This window comes from Ischnura elegans, assembly GCF_921293095.1.
Source record: "Ischnura elegans chromosome 13 unlocalized genomic scaffold, ioIscEleg1.1 SUPER_13_unloc_2, whole genome shotgun sequence".
Lineage (NCBI taxonomy): Eukaryota > Metazoa > Arthropoda > Insecta > Odonata > Coenagrionidae > Ischnura > Ischnura elegans.
The window spans coordinates 3,295,793-3,317,345 of record NW_025791658.1 but is presented as its reverse complement, the minus strand read 5'-3'; the positions used below and the strand labels follow the sequence as shown (position 1 = coordinate 3,317,345).

The 21,553-nt window shown below is 37.1% G+C and overlaps 1 protein-coding gene and 1 long non-coding RNA gene across 2 annotated transcripts in view; one reads left to right on the top strand and one right to left on the bottom strand.

Annotated features, from left to right (window-relative positions):
• LOC124172723 overlaps positions 1–1,679 on the top strand; it is an 81,385-nt gene extending 79,706 nt beyond the window's left edge. The window contains exon 7 of the mRNA XM_046552195.1: positions 937–1,679. Coding sequence (XP_046408151.1) covers positions 937–1,095 — 159 coding nt within the window. The 3' untranslated portion in view covers positions 1,096–1,679. The remainder of the gene's footprint in view (positions 1–936) is intronic.
• On the bottom strand, positions 1,050–21,102 carry LOC124172724. The gene is made up of 3 exons (XR_006868259.1): positions 21,006–21,102; positions 20,803–20,934; positions 1,050–1,132 (listed from the first exon to the last, which is right to left on the bottom strand). It is a non-coding gene; the product is annotated as an uncharacterized LOC124172724 (long non-coding RNA).
• Between the last annotated feature and the right edge of the window lie 451 nt (positions 21,103–21,553).

Here is a 21,553-nt window from a genome sequence, read left to right as displayed (position 1 = left end):
AAACAATGCTTTGCATGATTTTTATTCAGTGCGGCGCTTATAAATTGTTTGAACAGTTAGTCGTTATTTGAGTAAGGAAATTTAGTGATGCAAAAAAACATCGCCTTTCGTCTGGATTTATGCTTACGTTTATCGGATAGATGTTTATCTGTCGCCACACCACTCCTGTTCCTGTATATCTGTTCGCAACAGGTATATTGGCTATTATTTGCTCCACCTCCGGTAAAGCGACAATTTGCTATAGCGAGTGTTTATTAGTGCACCGTGGGGTGTCGTTATATCGAGGTTGCACTGTAGTTATTTAAATGCCATTATTCTGTCCCCAACCCTACAGAAGACAATTTACACTTGCAAAACCCTAATATACCTAGAGAGAACAAATAAATGCAAAACCGCCCTTGGAAAGGTTATTATATAGCTCTTGCTTCATTTCCCACCCCTTTCAGCACTTATTATTATTGAAAAAATGTAATAAAAATATTTTCATTGAGGCAACGAAGATAAGAAAACAATCTTTAAAAATGTAAACAATAAAATCCTCACACTAATAAATGTACATGCAATGTGCATCTTTTAGTGTGAGGATGTACATTTATTAGTAGACAATACAAATGTAATTACATTTATAAACATTCTCAGTTGGATTGTGATAGTTGTGGCGTACGGTTGTCTCTTTGCTCACGAGTTTGTTTATAAAGTGCAATAAAAATATTTGTAAGTGCGTTCAAGAGAGAATAAAAAGCGTTACACTATGTACGTTTTAAAATGTGCAAGTTTTCAAAATAATTATATTTTTCCTCTAAATAGTGCTGAAATCATGAAAATCCGATGACAAGATACACTCGTCATTGCACGGTTTTGCCTCGAAAGTTCTTGACGAGATAGAATCGTCATTACGGGGCAAGGGGTTAATCTTTGTCCTCTCTTTGTCTACAGGGTCGTGCGTACGGCGTGACACTGGGGTGTCTCCTGGGCATGGTCCCACTCTGGTTCCTGCCGACGCCGGACAAGGAAGTGCCGAAGCCGCTGACGACAAAAGAGGCGGAAGAATCACCAGTAGGGACCGGGATCCAGGTGGCAGTGCTACCAACATAGGCGTGGTGCGGTCAGCCTTCCTTTCCCCAGTCAGCAGCTAAAGAAAACATAGAGGAGTCTATTGAGTAGTTGGCAGGCTTGTTGTCTTAACTTTTTCCCGCTCCGACAAGCCTGCGAAGGAGGTTAGAGGATAATAAATTCTGCCATTAATGGATTTTTTATTATTTTTTTAAATCGTTGACATGGTTGAATGATTGTGTATAGTTGATTAATATTATTATTATTATTATTATTATATTTTTTGTGTCCAGTTTACTCCTGTTTTGAGGATGAAATGTTGTTTGTTATCGGAGGTGGCGATAGCTCCCTTCTTTATAAGGCCTCTTCTCATTGGCAGGTGCCAATTGCCTTTGACACTTTCACTGTCGTCATTTGTAATATTTTTCCGACAATGCTCCAATTAGCAAATTTTCCGAAGGCCACTCAAATAGATACTCTTTAAAGACAGCTAACGACCACTTTTGGACTTTTTCTGTAATTTATTTTGGAGGTAAGCAATTAAGACGCTCCTATTATTTTGAAGATTTTATTCAAGGCTTGTTTTTTTTTTTAAGAAATAAAGTACCATTTTGATGTACACGTCAGACACTGGTTTTGTGATTTTGAAGTTTTATAAACACTAAAGCATTACTCATATTGTGACTGAGTGACCCATCCAGCTCGGGGTAACTTCTCTCTGTGCTCCATCCCCACCCCCCTCATAGTATGAGTCCCGATAAGGACCCACTCTCTTGATATTTTACACTAACTACATACTGAGATACACCTCACTCAAAGACGCGCCAAATCGGTTGTATGGCGAAGATTTCAAACGACATATTACGTAGAATTCGGTTAACCTTTCTAGTTTCTTAATTTTAGGAATCCACATGAATTCAACTCTAGGACCATTATGTTCTGTATACTTATAAAACTAGTGGGTAGATCTCTTGGCCACTAACCAAGAGGTCTCATGTCTAAAGCCTGGGTTAATCCAACATCTTAAAAATCTACACTAACCACTACAGTGCATAAAGTTATTTTTGTCAAATATTCATTTAGAAAGTAATTATTCTGGCTGATAAGGTTTATTTTAATATATTTCCGCAATTCTTAAATTTTTACAATCAATGGTGAAAATAATACAGCCCGTTCGATATATCGGACGGTCATTTGTCAGTGCTTTTTACAGATTCAAAATAGTACAGAAAAACTTGATAATATTGGAAATTAAAAGATCAACCTTTAGAAGAAAAATGAGATAAAAGTTATCAACATATTGAGCAAAATACTATAATAAAAAATAATTTACAGTGAGTCCTCGTTTAACGTCACTTACCGTTCCTGAAAAATGTGACGATAAACGAAATGACGTTAATCGAAGCATAATATCCCATAAAAACAATGTAAAAAGTGAATATCAGCTCCTAAACTTCACAATTCCCAAGCGAAAAAAATGTTAGCGTAGCGTATCATATCTGGGGCATTTTTTACGGTGGGAATGCCAAACTATGGCATAAATATGAGTTCCTGTCTTCATCGACGACAATAGCAGCAGTGACGTAAATCCTCCATTTTTGTATCTTCCAGCATTTGCTTTTCGGCTTCGCTATGGTGGTCGCCCGGGCGAGCGTCGCCTGGGCATCATCATCGCTTAAACATCGTCGCAGTTACAGGAACCAAAATTATTGTGAACTCTGCAAAAAAAGTGACGATAAAATCTCCGAGTTCTACACAGAAAAATGCCTTGAAATCACTTTTTTGGTTCCTGAAAACCATTATGTCAAGTAAAACCTTGCGCACCTACGTAAGAATTCATTTTGCAGAAATTTTTGCTAAAACCGTAATCGCAATTAAGAGTAAAAACACACCGTTTTACACTTCGTTTAGACTGACTATATTACCGCCCGCAAAACGAACAACCTGTAACATCCGCCGCACAAATTTGAAAGACTTGACGTTATCGCAAAGCGTAGGTGCGATGAACGAATGACGGTCTCAAAATTTTCGTGACGTTATCGCGAAATGACGTTAAACGGGGTGACGTAGAACGAGGACTCACTGTACTCACCCCATGCGGGTGACTGAAAACTCTTTCAATACCGTGTCTCACATAAATGCTTCTCAAGTCGATAAATTCAGGGAATAAACAAAAATATTAGCAGGGCGGTGAATACAGGCATCCATTTGAACTTTATGCAGTATCAAAATGTAGCACAAGTCAACTGGAACCCAGAAAAAAAATTAAATACGCGCCTCCGATATATCGGACGCTATTCGCTAATGGGTCAATCCAATGTGGAGGACTGACTGTTAAGGGAATCCCATTTTGTGTTGTTCTGACATTTTTTGCTGATGAAAAATAAATTTGAACTTATTTAGTGTATAAAAAAATTTTTTTGTTAAGAAACAAGGCTTGGAATCACATATTAATGGCAGTAAACTCCTAATTATCCAGGCTAATATAGACAGGGTAAGGTGGCACGAATAATTGTGAAATACGAATAATCCTAACTTTCACTTCTATTTCTTATATTGTTCATAATTTACACAAATCAAACAATATACAAGGCAATACAAAAGGAATACCACAACTTTAAAAATTCATATTTAATCAAAGAAACACCATAGAAACTTGTGTTGTGCCAGCATTGTAAAGAGCATCAAAAAAAGTTTTTTTCACTTGAAAACAAGGTCACGAATGTGTAATACAGTAGAACTTGGTTAGTACGTTTCTTGAAGGACCGCAAAAATTAAACGTACTATCCAGGAAAACGTGTTAACTAGGCAAGTAGATAAAAGCAATAGGGGTATTTGCACTGTGTTGAAAAATCGTCATAATTACAATTACTTTCGGAAGTTCACGTAGGATCGTCTTCGTGAACACTTATCACATCAAGAAAATGAGCTCTGCATTTCAAAAAACAGTGCCATTTGAATGAAAATCAACGTTTTACGGATTTCCCTGTGAGAATTACTTAAAAATGGCGTCATTCTCCCGTGATTTGTCATTTTTATGTTTTAAATAGGACAAGTTAAGCCAAGTGATTTCTTCTTTATCACAGCTTTCTCGGAGAATATGACGATAGCTCTTAATATACCATTTGGTTGTATTAAAACATTGTAATTGTTGGCAAAACTTTATTTACCATAACTCACGGCAACCGCCTTATGCATTCTTTCTTGGAACGAAACCCTATTGATTTTTGTAGTGATTGATATATCCATATTGATATGACGATTAACCCTTCGGCGCCCAAAAATAAGTGAGAGAGAATAAAAAAAAACAAGTGGTATAAGTAATTGTGTAATATCCAAGAAAAAATATAATGGAATACCACAAAGTTAACTATGAGTTAGTGGATTTTTATTTTTTTTACAGTACATATTGGAACGGAAGTTATTGCACGGAAACCTCCACCTATTTGTATGGTGCTTTAGGCTCACAGTGCAACGTGTGCAAATGCAGGGTATCTCATTAAATTTAAAGCTCCGGCCAAAATTGTAGATACGACCCATCCCTAGTTTCTGGAACTCTATAATGATCCATGCCATTGCTTAAGCTTTGATTACAAGTAATGTAAATGTAAACGCATGAAATAGTTAACAGGTTGTACATACTGTTTAGTGGGTGTCTAAATAAGCACTAAATTGATATGTTTAAATTCATTTTTTTTAACATCGACAAACTTTTTATCACAACTCTGGCCGATTGATATTTTCATTCAGTCAATTTTTTACTGGCAATGTCGTAAGCTATGGAAATTAATAGTCTATAGCAGTTAGTTCAATGTGAAGATGAAACCAAGTTGAACAAATCGTAAATGTCTTATCGATAATTATCACCAAAAACATCACACAACTTACGTAGTGGAGTATATATAAAATTATAGAGTAGCAGAGGAAACGGAAATGGGAGAGAATTAACAGAATATTCTGTATCACTAACATTGTTGTTTTGAGCAAAGCCTTTGTATAAAATACCTATTTAAAAATAGAATTCTTGCATATTTTTACATGAAGCAACGGCGATTTCTAACTGAGAACCAATTATTGTTAACAGAAATAGTTTTTCTATGGAGTACCATTGTAGTATCTTGTTGTTTGTGGATTTCTTGGAATAGGCCAGACTTTATCAAGATGAAGGAATTTTGTCTTTACCGAAAGCAATACATAATTTCTTACGACTTGTAATAATGTACATAATAGGTAATTGAATTGGCAGATTTCTGGTTGTCTTTTAACAATAATATTATTTATTTCAAAGTTTAGGTCCTTATCAAAAATGAAAAAAGAAAAGCTATTTGTCCGATGTTTTTGAAATAGTAATTTCCTCCATCAGGGCTAAAAGAGGGATGAATACACCAGTTGTCATAGGTAGAAAAGGTTCACCAATAATAATCAAAATAGAAAATGTATTTCGATATAATTTTGCTTAATGGATTAAAGGCAACACATATCTAATTGTTTTTGTACACAAATTATCAGCTCTTTTTTTGTTGAATTGTTTACAAATTTGTTGCTAGGGGTTTATCATTTAGTATTATTAGTTTTTGTGTTTTAAATTATGATATATATTTTACGTAAATTACATGTCTTTTCTATTGTTGTACGAAATTTTATCTCTATCAACATGAATCATTTTTTTTTAAACAATCTTTTTGACGATTTTTATGCATCTTTTTTTTAAATGCAACATGATGATGGAAAAACTACAAAACAATGCCCAATGTTTTTATTCAGTTTTAGTAAGGACCTAAACTTATGATAAAATGATATTAATGATTGTGGAAGTAGGCTTGTTGTAGTAATAAATTCATTATCTCACGATTAAGCCTGAATCACACGATCATTTTTTTTCGTCGCGGAAGTGATCACAATCGAGATCACTTTTCCCGTCGCGAAAAGCAATCGCTCTAGTGATCATTTTTCTGAAACACACGGTCACTCCCGCCGTCGCCTTTCCAATCATTTCCGATATCACAGCTCGTTGTCATAGGACCCGCATCACGAAAATATACAGCGTGTTTGTTTGTTTATGTCATTCCCACAATTGTCAAACGTTGCGCTGCAATCGCTACTTAGGGGAATGCGTTCCGATTGGCTGATATGGGGTTTAAGTGACGGTTTTTGCAACGGAAAAAGCGACCGGACGAGTGATGAAAAATAGCGATGGGAATCCTCATCGCGATCGCAAAAAACAATTGCCGGCGACGATCATTTTGCGCAGTAATCGCGATAGTGATCACTTTCGCTACGAAACAAAATGATCGTGTGTTTCAGACTTCATCACTCTTAAATCTGGGCTAAATGAACATGACTGATGCTATTCATCTGCATAATATTCCAATGAACAACATATGATCATCTTTTATTCATGAGGTACCTCAAGGTAACACGTTTGCAATTTTTTTATATTCATCAGGGATGGCTATTGAAACGAAAATAAAATGTTTCGTTTTGACCAGGAGGGGAACGATACGAGGCCTAGGTGTAGTTTCGTTCCCGCACAAAATTAAAATCATCAAGGAGTTTAGATGTGACCTAGGACGAAACTTTACTCCACGGAACAAAACTATCTTAATCGAAACTCCGCAGCTAATAATTTAGTTTTGATCCCAAAAGTTGAGTGGAGGGGAATAAAAGGGGATATTTTCGACCCATTACTTTTGATGTACGCGTAGAGAGTTTAAAAACATTGAGCTTAAAAATCAAATCGCCAGTTAGCGTTCACTCTTCTCCTGTTGGTGCTAACAATAAATGTCCCCCATGCATCTAATGGCAGTGAGAAGTATGTACCTCTACTTCATTCAACCACACTTCGTGATCGCTTCGTAGTCGAAACTAAACCGTTCGAAGGTGAAGCACGTGGTCCCTCCGGTGCGAAATATTATCTGCATTTTGTTTCGTCCGAGAGTTTTAGTTTAGTTTCGACCCAAAGTACTGTATTTCTCCAAATATAGTCCCCCCCCCCCCCCTAATGTTGAGGCCTCAGTTTTGGGGAAACATTAAAAAAAATATGCTTGAATACAATCCCCCCCCTTTACTTTTACGATGGGAATTTTTGGAAAAAAAGGATGGACTGTCTTCGGATAAGTATGGTAGTTTAGACTCCACATTCGTTTGGACCCTGAGTTAAGCCTCCCGTTTTCAATTATGTTTTGTTTCTACATTTCTCTCCCGGGAACGAAACTATTTAAATTTCACTGGTTTTGACTTTCGTTCAGCTTCAACTAGCGTGCCGGTACAGTGTACAGTGACCCTTCTGATAATCAAAACCGTATTTAACCCGTCAGCACCCAAAGCTTTTTTTAAATCACACATATTTCACATTTAAAAAGATGATACATACGAGCCCAACACAATGAAAACAATTCAAACTGACTGAATAATAGAGGAAAACTTCTACTAAGTATGTGCACCGAAATGTACGCTAAAATTCACATATTAAATGCATTGCAGGAGTATTGGCTCGGCACTGCACTGGGTGCCATATGGCACCCGCGGGCGTTGACGGGTTAATGTCCTACCTATGCACCCTTTTTTCATTTGCATTATTTTAATGTTCAAAATTCTGCAGAAATATTGAAATACCTGGTCATACACAGCCACCCAGTATGCCTATTCCATTTATCCAATTCCATTTAATCCAATTCAAATCTGTTTCGCTTCTGAATTTCACTCCCGGGAACGAAACTATTGAAATTTTACTGCTTTTACTGACTTTTTTTTAGTTACAATTGCCATTCCTGATTTTCATGTTTACTAAAAAACCTTTTGGGTCCTACAGACTTAGCTACTCACTGGTTAATTATCCTATCTTCAGGAATTTCCTTAGCACCCTGTTTCCGTGACAGCTGACTCGCATCGAATGAATAATAATAATACAGTAGATTCTGTATAATGGGTCCACCGGTTACTTGGGGCAGCCGCTTAATTGGGGCAGATCTTGAAGAACGGAACCCAATAGAGGAATATCTCAGAGTATTCTCCGCATAATTGGGACAGCATGCCACTTTATTGGGCCATGAGTCGGCGACATAAACTCTATACTCGCGACGAAATTATAATTTTTTGTTTTCAGAATACTATTTTTTTATATTCTCCTCCTTTGATTTACTCTTATTTTTCACAAATTCTCCTATACTTGCCCTATTTTGAAAGCTCTTGTTGTTATACTATCCGCAAGAGGATAGGACTTTTCTTTAACATGACTTATTGTTAGTAAAAGACATTCATTCAGCGTCATCCGAGGCTGTGAAAAATATTTTAACTAAATTGTTATAAATTTTAAAAATGATAATAAATTAACTAAACTCGCTGATTTATTAATAAAATTAATAGTTTAATAAACTTAGATTGCATTATAAACGTTCTTTAGTCTTCTTTCTACAATTTAAAAGTTTTTTTATGCCCATGTACAAGAGAGTTCGCCTAATTGGGGCGGCCGCTTAATTGGGGCAAAGTGCACAAGTCCCGATATGTCCCAATTAAACGGAATCTACTGTAATAATAATGCTTCATTTGCCATGATAGATCGGATACATAAAAAGCATAACCGATAAATGGCACGTCAGAAAAAAGAGGAATTTAGATACATATTACATGGATTAAAAAAAATAAATGTTAAAAACACAGACAACTTTACACATGTGGTATAAACTGTACATGGAAATAGAAATACTTTAAGACTCGAGAGAGTCATCACTCATGAATTCATTTACAGAGTAATACATTTTTTCCAGTAAAAAGTCTTTTTTAAGTTTTACCTTGAGGAGACTGGCACTTTGCATATTTTTCAATTTCTTAGGTAATTTATTGTAAATTCCGATTCCCATTTCATTTGGGCTACACTTCAACCTTTCGGTTCTTGTACAGAAACAATGCAGGTCAATAGTTTGCATATAATTATTATCGATTTTTCAGACTTTCTCTGTCAATTTTGTCTTCCCTTGTGTCTCTCTTGCCGAAGATCTCTTGAAGATTCTTTTGTATCGTGATGAATGCGCCTCAAAACTTATCAAATGTTGCACTTGTACACAAACTAATGGTGGTAGTGCAACCAATGCTCTCAAATCTAATACCACATGCAGAATTATTGATTGATATTATTATTATAAGTAGTTATGTGAGATAAGTTTGCGTAACTACCCGTATTGGGTCACACTGACCCAGAATTTAAACCTTAAAAGTAATAACAGTCGCATGATTGGAAATAAAAATGGGTGTTAATGAATAAGATACAGGCTATTTAAAGCATTTCATATTGCTTTTTCCATGAGATTCAGCGGTCTAAACATAGTTTTACAGATAATTTGCAAGTACTGTCTTCTTATATCAAATTTTTGCTAAATATCGCTCATGACGAGTCGTAGTTTCCATTATAGGGCTAAAAATGGGAGGAAAACACCAATTATCGTAAGTAGTTAAGATTCACATGACATAACCGATTCAGGAAATGTTCTTCAATATAATTTTAGACGTGGATTGAAGGCAAAATGTTCAAAATTGTTTTTACACAACTTATTATCTTTTTTTCTTTGGTGAATTGTTTACAAATTTGTTGCTTGTGCTTATCAGGACACGAATAATAGCATAGAAAGCAAGGGATAAGTGCAATAGAGATTACATGGGACACGAATTGCTTAACACTAGAACCGCTGAACTTTCCAGCCCCTCCAAAACCGCGGCATGGGACTTTTTTGTCCCATTGACAAAATACGTTGATCCTGTCATGTTTAAGTATAAATGACGGTTTTTTTTGTGGCTTGTGTGAACAAAACACGTGTTTAAGTAATATTTAATGTTTAAATGTGCTGCAAGGCGAAGGGTGTTGGTTGCAAGCTCAGACCTGCGCCGGGCAGAGGTGATGCGGCCGGCGCTGCATGAGTAGGCGGCCGGCGCAGTGCACAGATTATTCCCTTCTGCGCTTCTAGCTGGCAGAATAACGGTATCTGTGCATCGATCCCCTTCGTAATAAACTGTTATTATGCTAAATACAAAATAAGGGTACAAAAAAAACTGAAATTTTATGTTTTCCCCATATGGGACAAAAAAGTCCCATCCCACGGTTCTGGGTAAATCGTCGTTTTTCTCGCGAACCAAACATCGGACAATATTTTCGATACGACCATCCAAAAGAGCATAAAAAATGAGTAAAAGTCGGTAAATTTCAAAGGGATCAAACCACTAGTACATGAATGGCAAACATTTGCAAAGAGGGATGGGACAAAAATAGTCCCGTCCGCTGTTCTAGTGTTAAATATTTAACTGAATGCAAGTTTTATTTATTGAAACCTTTTAAGTCATATAGACCTAACTACTTGCTGGTTAAGTATCCTATCTTCAGGAATTTCCTTAGCTTCTTGTTTCGATGACAGCTGACTCGCAGGAAATGAATAATTAAGCTTCCAGAAGCAAGGCAGCACTTTTATTGGTAACAGCAGATTTTATTGTTATATCCTCCCATGAATTGTGCTGAATTTGTAAGTTTATCATTTTGATCTAAATGTGTGTTGTGCCATTAAATATTATTTCTGCTTTTGCCAAATATCCTCACACTTTTAAACATATTTTCGATACATTTCTCTTGAAGAATTATTACTGCACCTCTTGCCAAATTGGTTGTTTGCTTATAGTGATATTGAATTCCTATAATGGAAAACTTTGGAATGAAATTTGAGTGACTGTTGTGGTTTTCAGTGAAAGTAATCGAGTTTTATGCCTTAAACTTCTGCCAACTTACTAGATTTTGACATTACCAGGCCTTGTAATTTTTTTTATATCGTCGTTGAAATCACTGCAATTTACCAGTGCTTTAACGATGATAATAGAAGGGATTTGATGGGAGCAGTATGCCCATCGGAAAGAATTTGAAAATTATGCTAACATCGGTGACATCTCAATGCATCAGTAGTGAAATGTAGCCAGATATTCGTACAATTTCATCTACCTGTCAAAATTCACCACGTAACTTAAGTTTTACTGTGAGAGCACTAGAGTAATTACTGTGTGTTTTAAACAATGCCCTAATAAGGTAAATATGTTTACTTTTTGCAAGCTCATATGAGAGGTAGCTACATAAAATAGTCCAAGAAAGTAATAAGTTTTTTACGGAACAACTTTTAACGCAACTTTTTGTACTTCAGGGAATATTTTGAAGTTGATTTGAAATTGAAGTTTATCTAGACAGTTGTAGTCGTAAATTTAAAATCAATGAATTTATTTTTTTTAAACTATGGACCTAGTGATTTACACTCGCCTAATTATGCTAGCTGTGAATATTACGTATTAAGCCTAACTGATGTTTGTATAAAATTCTCATGTTTTCACCCCCAGGATGTAATGAATAATGATTTGTTGACATCACTTAAAACTCAAGTGTTTTTAAAATGTATCATCGGCATAAATTATTGCACCACCGAGGAAAATATTTTATGCTTAACAAGATGGAGACAGTTTACTGATAAACAGGAAGCTAACAGTATATTTTGAGAGAGGGCCTTCATTTGTTTGTTTATCATGGTTACCTCTCCCTAACTGCTGACATCTGGCTGTGGTTTTAAGCAAAACATCACTTTGATAGACAATTTTATTTTTTCAGAATTTAGGAGCAAATCATGATTACTGTGATAACGAAAATTGATTTTTTTTCTGTCATTCACCAAACACTCTGTAATGTATACCGTATTTGACAGCATATATAAGACGCACTGGCTTATAAGATGCACCCTTATTTAGAATGCCACTCACAAGGAAAAAAGTACAATAGTCCATGCGACGGCGCAGTACCACAATAACTTAAAAGGTGTTTTTTTTTTAGTTCTCACGTTACGTAAAAGCCAAGTGAAAAAATCATTGAATGCAATTACCAAACATATTTTTATTGAGGAAAATTAACTAGCGGCAAGCTGTTTTGAACATGATACGTAAATTTCAACAATGAATAAATGAATGAATAAGCGCAAGCAATCGAATATAATACAAAATAAAGCAGAAACAACAAAAAACAGATTCTATGAAAACGTTGCCTATCATGAAATTTAACTTTTATCACTTTCAAAGTCTTAAAAATCCTTTCCACCATCATCATCATCATCGAAAACGAGAATATCGTCATCCTGACTGTTTCCGTCATCGCTAGTAGCACCTTCTTGGAATAGTGCATCGTCTTCTGTTCGAGCGCTACTGGTTTCGTTAACTTTTCGACGGGAACGGTTCGATGTGGGAAGGAAACCATCCCAGTTCTCTCATTTGAGCGATATTCGGCTCACAGAGCCATTATCTGGTGCAAGCCATTATTAAATATTTGCGGAAAAGTGCAACTATCTTTTATTTGAACATGCATCGTGAAAACCATACCTCAACTGGTAGAATACCTTTAACGATGCAACTTCATAAGAAATTCATTCAGTGTAGTAATCGCTGCAGACAGTATATGAGCAGGAGTGGTCTGGCCTGGTTGGCAATGTTCAAGGGCCCCAAGCTTAGGGAGACCCCACTTTGCTACCATCTATCGTTTAGGGTGTACGAAAGGTCTAGTAAGAAAAGACTCTGATTACTTGAACCAATTTTTTTTCTATGTAAAATTCTAAGTTTTATTCCGAGTTCTCTCATTTGAGCTATATTTTTGACGTCAAAAATTTAGTTAAACCTGATAAAACAATTATGGCAGATGTAGAAAAAGTTGTCTCTCTCTACACCTTTATCTGGGCAAAAAATAGCATTCGGTATTGAAAGTTTACCTGTGTCCTTCCAGTTTAAGATGCAGGTAACTTTTTTGAGAGACCAGATTTAGGGAAAAAAAGTGCGTCTTAAATGCCATCAAATACTGTATATTCTTGATGTGTACCTTTCAAATTGGACAAATAGCTGCATTTACTGTTTTTTAAAGGCCAAATTTGGGGATAGTTAAGTGTTTGAGAGGTCTTGAATGTAAAATGTATGTTTGTAGCATTTCTCTGTAGTGTATGCATCATGATTTGTGTGTAAATATTGTAAGAGTTTGAAGAGAAAACTTCTCTTGTACACTATATTTTTCTCGCTATGCCTTGTGAACATGCCTTTGTCGAACAATTTATCCTGTACGTTCCGATTGAGCAGAGAGAAAAAGAAGCTGTTGTTTTTTACTCTTCACGTGTGAATCGAGAACTAGATTATTGTGGCTTGTACATTATTCTCTGTCTATATCAAGGAACGTAATTGACGACATGTGGCTTATCTTGTTAACTGTTTCATTTCCAAATTGTATCCCTCCTGATGGGGGTATGAATTCTATTGCATCTTGAAATATATTATATATGAATAAATATATATTATACATTCAATAAAAGTGCTCATGCAGGATGGTGTTCTACTTATTTACGTGTCGATACTTTTTTAAAGATTTTCTTGTGATTTCTTCAAGCTTTTACCTATCAGTGCAGACCAAGGAGGTCATAAATATGTAGAGGTGCTATTTCCAAGTTTTTGATGTGGTCAAAGTTGCACCATCTTAGCTTGCTAATTTTTGGACTTTGAATATTTAGAGGAGGCCAAGTTTTGTTTTGAAAATGCACTACTATAAGTGAAAATTGCTACCATATTCATTATTATTTAGCCGGTGCAAGGGCGTACCTAGGATCATATCTAGGGGGGGGGGGGGGGGGGGCAAGCCAAGTTGTGACATTTTAGCATGGAAAAGGTGAATGAAACCAGCATTTTAAGAATTTTATAACCTCTTTATTAGTTTTTTTTTTTTAAGTATACCGGGACTAGACACAGGGATAACTTTTACGGGAGTCACCCGCAATGCGCAATCGTGCGAAATATCCACAGAGAAAAAATCATCCGCCTTGACCGGGATTCAAACCCGGGAACATTTCGAAATTTTTGAACACGAACAATTCGAACACGATTGTGCATTGCGGGTGACTCCTGTATAAATTATCACTGTGGCTAGTTCCGGTATACTTAAAAAAAAAAAAAAACTAGTCAAGAGCAAACACCTCTATGTGTTCTATGTCTGGGCCTGCTCTCCGGCTGTGGCGCTGTGTGCACGATTTGGACTGCTTGTGGCATCATATGCTCAGCAGTCCTGCAACACCTTGTCCGGTAGTGTCCTAAAATATCCACAGCCTCGGTAGCTTAATTGGCTAAAGCACTCGACTGGAAATAGGGGGATCCGGGTTCGAATCCCGGTCAAGGCGAATGATTTTTCCTCTGTGGATTTTTCGCACGAGCACTTTATTAGTTTATGAGATTATTTATTTGAACAAATAGTTTTATGCAGGAATATTTCTCGGGTTTTCCACCGGGTGTCGTATCGGGTTGTAGTTCCCAACGTTTCCATGACTAAGTCTGTCATCGTTAACCCCTGATGACGATGACGGACTTAGTCATGGAAACATTGGGAACTACAACCCGGTGGGAGACCCGAGAAATATTCCTGCAGAACAAACGCCGGGAAAAACTCAGATTCTAAATAGTTTTATCTTAGTTACATATCTTATACTAATACATATCTTTTTTGGTGGGTTTAAGGAAAATGTTTTGAATACTTTCGTTTCAATTCAGTACTGATTTTTCTTAAACACTTGCGATTTTTGCTCAAAGGGGGGGGGGGGAGGAGGGCAGCTACCCTTCGCTTGGTACACCCATGAGCTGGTGATTGTCATCTGAGTTTTCCCATCATTCACGATACTTAGAAGAACTATTAACCCTAACACGGGCAAGGTGAGTCTCTTGGACTCATCGCATCACATTTTTGAGAATTTTATTATGTTATTGAAATGTCAGCACGTTGTAATTTTTTTACTTCTTATAAATTTATATTTCCTACAAATTAGAGTAATTCAAACTTCTTTCGGAATCAAAGTAACTTGGAAATAATTTTTTTTCCCTGAATTCCCACAAATCCGGGCAAGGTCAGTCTGTTTGCACGAAATGTAAAAAGTAATGTGCATTTTACAAATATTTGGTTTGAATTGTCAAAATTATCACTATATACATGTGACGATAAATATTTTGTATTTTTATGCAGTGAAAACAGAAACAATTAGTCAAAAGAGTCCACTGTACTCGCTGTTTCACTATGTATGAAATTAATAAGTAGTGTAAAACTATTATTAAACAAATAATAATCAATTTTATGTTAAATGATTCTAAGGTGCACAATATGTACAAATTGATGTGAAAAGTAATATTTTTTCACTGTTTAATAGTTTAAATTAAAAGCAAAAGTTAAAAGAGACCATTGGACTCACCTTGTCCGATTACGTCAGAAAAATATGTTGCCCGTATTAGGATTATTGGATAAACTGTGTTCTGTTACTGGTGAGGATATCTTTCAATATATATATATATCCATTACCTATAATAAATTAAGTACCGGTATAAGTGCAGGGAAATGATTATTTCACACTTGTCAAATTTTATTTTCAGCTGAGCTGGTTGTAGAACGTAACCGTGGTGATCGATAATAATATATTTCCCTGGGAAAAGATGTTCGAGTCATAACTTTGCAAAGCCAACCAATGAAGTAAGCAAAAAAGGGTTTACATTGTGTGTTCCATATTTTATTTGGTACCCGACCGTTTTCCCGAATCGTTTTTTTCCGACGACCTTTTTCCCGAAAGAATTTTTTCCGAAACGTAACGCGTCCTTTCCCGAAAGCTTTTTACCCGAAACCCTTTTCTCCGAAACATTTTTTACCGAACACCTTATTTCCCGATTGTATAAAAATGAGTTCATATTCTATGAGTTCTGTGTCAGCTTGTTCTTTCTGCAGCTCTTTTACAGCTGAGTATAAATCCGGGTGGTTTTTCCCGACTATTAACCTAAAGCGGTTATTCCAACCTTCAGATGCATTATTTGTTGTTGCATAACCTGCTTTTGTAGCTTCATGTTGATTCCATAGACTAGGAGGATATCGAGTAGGAACAGCGCGTCGTCTGCCAACAGCTTTTACACCAATAACGTATGTTTCTTGAAAATATTTCATAATTGGCTCAAGTCTGGGAATATTTTTATCCGCGTACTTTCTTAGAAGCTCGAAAGTTGTTTCAACATTTTCAACTGGAACAAACGCTAAAGCTGCCATCATATGAACTGTCGTTTTGAGGGTTCTATCTGTTGGGTCATTGTAAGGGACTCGGAGTCCCACTTGTTGAATTTTACGATAAATAGCTTGTTTTTTATACAATCGGGAAATAAGGTGTTCGGGAAAAAGGTTATTCGGGAAAAATGGATTTGGAAAAAAAATCGGGAAAACGGTCGTCGGAAAAATGGTGGGGAATCAATTAATTCAGAATATCAATGAGGCACTCAGCATTTCACGGTTTGATGTCCTAAGACGCTAACATGAATGGAGCAATTCTATCCACTTTGTACAAGTGGTAAATCATTTTCCAAACAACCATCGCAGCATTCTACATGCAAGCACACCACTTAAAATTAGTATTTCAGAAATTGACACCATGTGCTCAACACAATTTGTCTTAAGTAGCGATTAAAATAAAATCACTAAATACCCACAAATATTGTACAATAAACTTACCGTATTTGTATATCGTTAACCGAGAAGAGAGCAAGTAGAAGGTCGTTGGAAAATTTGATTCAGGATAAAGGCAGGGAGTCTTTTATTTTTATGTATTACTGAGCTGTGACCAAAAATTTCACCAAATAGTGAGCATTGACCCTTATGGGATTGTCGACGTTTTGGTCAAAGTGATTAATCCTACCCAAGCAGCCCCATTCTGGCCACACTACGCTCCACGCTCCCAACCAGTGGTGTCCCCTCCAGATATTAACAATCTCCATGGCATTTTCATAACGCACTGTAGCCTGAGCTACGACAACCTTACATTGATCTTCCCAGTAATAGGTTAGTTTCCTTCATCAAAGAAAATGAAAGGCACTGATTGCGATTCGTTACCCACCATTAGTGTATTCATAATATACAAATTATTTTGTTTTAGAATTCCCAGTTCAGACGAATGACAATGGCCAATTTTTATCCTCATTTGAAAAAGGCCAGATTGGCGCTCATGCGATGCCACTCCACGTGACGTCACAGGGACCTAGTTTCTATACGAGTCGATAGGAGTTTTACATCGTCTGAGATTACCAATGCATGCATGAGGCACAGAGCTCAGGGAAACATCTCTTAACAATCACCTATTAAAACTGGCTACGGTCGGAAAGTTTTCTTCGTTTGATAAGGTATTAATAATCCTTATTTAAGCCAAGCGCTACCAGCTGGCAGGGTACCCTGCTACTTGCTAGCATCCTGCGTCGTATCAGCACTCAAAGCCTCGCCCCAAGGTCACCTCACTTGTGGCAGCGGGAAGCAGAACGACGTCACACGGAGTTTTCCTAGCATTCATACTTAGCCATCGTGTTTTCGCGCGCTTGAAAATTTTCACTTTTCATTTAATAGCGAAAAATAGATGTCATATAAAAATCTAAAAGTGTGAAATACTACTCCAGGAGTACTAATCTTTCGATTTAGGCAATAAAAAAATAATAGGAAACCACCCTATTGCTGGTATTCTTCTTCGTTATCTTATTATATATTATAGAGAGAGATATATATATGTATACATATAAATTCAGAGGTAAGGAAAGAAAGGGATAGGAACATGGAATAGAAAAAGGCTTATTGGCTTATTTCACTTGGGCTCTGCGTGCCCCGAAACGCATGTTCCTGTCTCTTTCCTACTATCGCGTGAGTGTGTACCTTTCCTTTCATCCTTGTGTCCTCGTCCATTCCTTCTGTTGGTGAGTGGTGAGCTGCCCCAGTGCCCTCTATTGGTTACTCTCGTGGGCCACAGCAAAGGGAGTTTTCTGTGTATAAACCCCCGCCGAAATCATGGTAAATCTAAGCGTCCTGGTAGCACAACTGGTAGAGTACCTGGCCGGCAACCATGAGGTTCTGGGTTCGTGTCCCAGTCAGGCCGCATTTTTACCCTCTGATTTCTGGCTTTTTTCCACCTACCACAGCACCGTTGTCCTCGTCCTTTTTCTATTCCATGTTCCTATCCCTTTCTTTCCTTACCTCTGAATTTATATGTATGTTTGCGCTTAAGGCGCTGTGTGAATGAATGAAATATGAATGAAATGTTAAATACCAATACTCAGGATTCGAGTAAACTATCACAATTAGTTATTGGAGTATGGTGGTAATCAACAGATCCACAGCTTTGATGATGCTGCAGGAATATCAACCAGACAAATTCACTAGTTTTGGCATTTAGGTTAGTCAAATGTAGTTCGTAAATGATATAGAGCTCGCTGCATATTTTAGGGGCACTAAGAAATGCCACTTTAAATAGTAAAATTACACTGCTCTGCAAAAAAAAGTTAAAAAAAAGCCCGGCCACAATATGTTTCAATTAGCTACCATATCATATGCAATAAATAGCGAATAAAAATGGTTACTTCAAGTTTTGTGTTTTGTTAGTTTTCTTTCAATTTTCACCCCCTAAATCTTTTCTACCCCAGTCAAGTTTGTCTCTCTCGTGACCCTGACAGCCTTAAAACGTCAGTTTTTTCAATCAGAGCAGAGCATTTGCAAAAGTCCCTTCAAAAGCGACAAGTTTCGATACGGGGTTGTTTTCACATAATTAGGGGTTGCTCGTAAAATAGAAAAAAAACCGAGGTCATTTTCGGATTCAGCGACCCAAAATTAGCCAGAAACACCCTAAATTGTAGTCGGGAATTTTTTGAACTTTTTTTTGCAGAAAAGTGTAATATCAGTACACAAGCTGTGGGAATTTTCGCGATACGATTTTCAAAACCGGTCCATAAAACCGTTTCCGAGATTATAGAGTTAGTACACGTTGTTCAAGAATACGATACGCGTCAGATATAAACTATACGTTGTGACTTCTCCTCTCTTACATCTCAGAAAGAAAAAAAAGTACTGCACGGCATTATGGTATTTACATGGCCCGTATATACGAGGTGTGTTCAAAAAATATCGCGACTTTTGTGTTTTTTCAAAAATTATTTATTTATTCATGAATATCTATTTTGTCCCCTTCAAAGTAATCCCCATGAGATATTATACACTTGTGCCAACGGTTTTTCCAATCTTCGAAGCACTTCAAAAAAATCATTTTTAAAAATCTTGTTCAGCTCCTCCTTCGATGCCGTCTTTATCTCGTCAATCGTAGCGTAACGTCGTCCTTTCATGGGTCTCTTCAGTATAGGGAACAAGAAAAAGTCACAGGGGGCCAGATCTGGGGAATACGGTGGCTGCGGCATCATTAATGTGTTGTTTTTGGCCAAAAAGTCGCGCACAAGCAACGATGTGTGAGCAGGGGCGTTATCGTGGTGCAAAAGCCAATTTTTCTTCTTCCACAAATTCGGGCGTTTCTGGCGGATTGCTTCGCGCAAATTGCGCATAACTTACAGGTAATATTCCTTATTGACCGTTCTACCCTGTGGCAAGAACTCATAGATATTCATGAATAAATAAATAATTTTTGAAAAAACACAAAAGTCGCGATATTTTTTGAACACACCTCGTAAGGGCCATCCGGTATTTATGTCAAGCGATCGCAAGCCGCAATTCAATTTGAATCTACCGCGGGAATAGTGTGCGGGGAAAAATATCGTTACTCATTTACTCGGCACATGTGAAAATTCTTTTCCTCATGGTTTTTAGGCCGGTATGTTATTTTCTCTTGAAATAGTTAATAAGTATTGAGACTGATGATATATGAATACTGCATTTAAATCTGAAGGAATCGAGGATATTATAAACGTTATTGGCGATAGCTGTCAGTGGTTAAATTGTGAGTTATGGAACGTGAAAACGCGAATGGTTTCAAGTTGATATTAGGTCGATCATGGTGTTTTAAGCGATCAGTAATTACCGCTACATCGGAGCGAAATAGTTGAAATGGAATTCTGGACTTTTGATCATCACCAATTTTCAGGATCAACGAAGAAAACTTCGCCCAGCCTCGATGTTTTGAATTCAACCGCTGTCATCAAGGTAAGAAACACAACTTTGTTTATTGATTCTTTCTCAATGGCTTAATGTCATACTGGATGCTTTCGTATGCGAAATCCTCTCGGGGCAACGGGAGTTTAGGATATTAAACTCAAACAACTAAATGCTCTGCTATCTATATTAGGAAATGCTATCCCCAGAAGATTTCATGAACTCTGTCCGTCGGGAAGCTATATATTTTGGCTTTAATAGTTCATTACAACTCACAATGCTGTTTTTAAGAAATTGCAGTGGAGCGGTGCAGAGAAAATGCTTCTGCCATGTTTTCAGGTGATTTTGCAGACCCTCGTGTTTCATCTAATGTCCGTCATGCTTTCATGTAAGATGTGCGCGATATTATAGCCGGAATAGTACTTAAGTGGCTGTCACAAAAGTCTAGTTTCATTAACGTTAAAAAAGGGTATTTTAGCGCAATTTTAAGGAATAAGTATTAAATACACAATGAGTACTCACGATGAATCTTTCATGATGGGGAATACTAGAATAGCACTTTTTGAAATAATTAATACGAGCGATAATGTTTGTGAACGACAATGAAAAAATAACCAGGGAAATGTTGTTGTGGACGCTTGGGTCGGTGCAAATATTGACACATTCAAAGTAAATAAAGAAACGTTGGGGGATGGCTAAGGAACTGCATACGCTGACTTATTGAAGTTCTAAACCCTTCATTGCTTACATATGGCATAGATTAACATGCATATAAAATTATCAGCAATTTTTTTTACCTTGAGTGTTATTTTAGGGACTGTGTCAGGATTCGTCATCCCCTTCCATAAACTACGACACTGTTGATAACGTTCACATTGATCATATGCTTGTAAAAATTGTTGCATCTTCCTCACATTTTTAAAAAGTGCCTGGTATAAAAATTTATATGAATCAGTAAAATGGACCTTCAAAATGACACGTGAAGTAATTTTATTCCTACCATGTGCGTTGTGGAGATATTTGTACGAATTATTGCCAACAACTGACGAAGCACTCTCGCTAACGCTGCAGTAGTTCCACATTTCGGCTAAAAATTTTGCGTACCGGGGGAAATATTCATCTTGGGGCCTGCTAAATATCCTCGCGGACAAAAGTAGCTTTGTTGCGGTTCCTTTGAGTCGTAAATTGTCTCGCTCTCGGCCAGATTTCTCCGTTTTCCCGCAGTAGTCGTCACTCAAAGCGGCCATCTTGGTCGGCGGCGACAATTGACGCACGAAAAATACGAAATGTTGTGTTTGGAGGGGGAGTGAGGAAGAGGGTGTGGGGTGGGGGATAAAAGAGAGAGAGAGAGCACACCACAATGGACTCAACAGCCGCCGCGTCACCATGGCAACCACGGAATAAACGCCTTTCCGATATTTACGGTCACGCTGTAGGTAGAGGGGTTGGAATGCTGCAGGCTCCTGCCTTGCTTAGTTCGGTAATTACCCTTCCCTCTCTCTCTCTTCTTCCCCTCCCCGTCTCTCTCTCCTCTTCGTGGGGCTTATT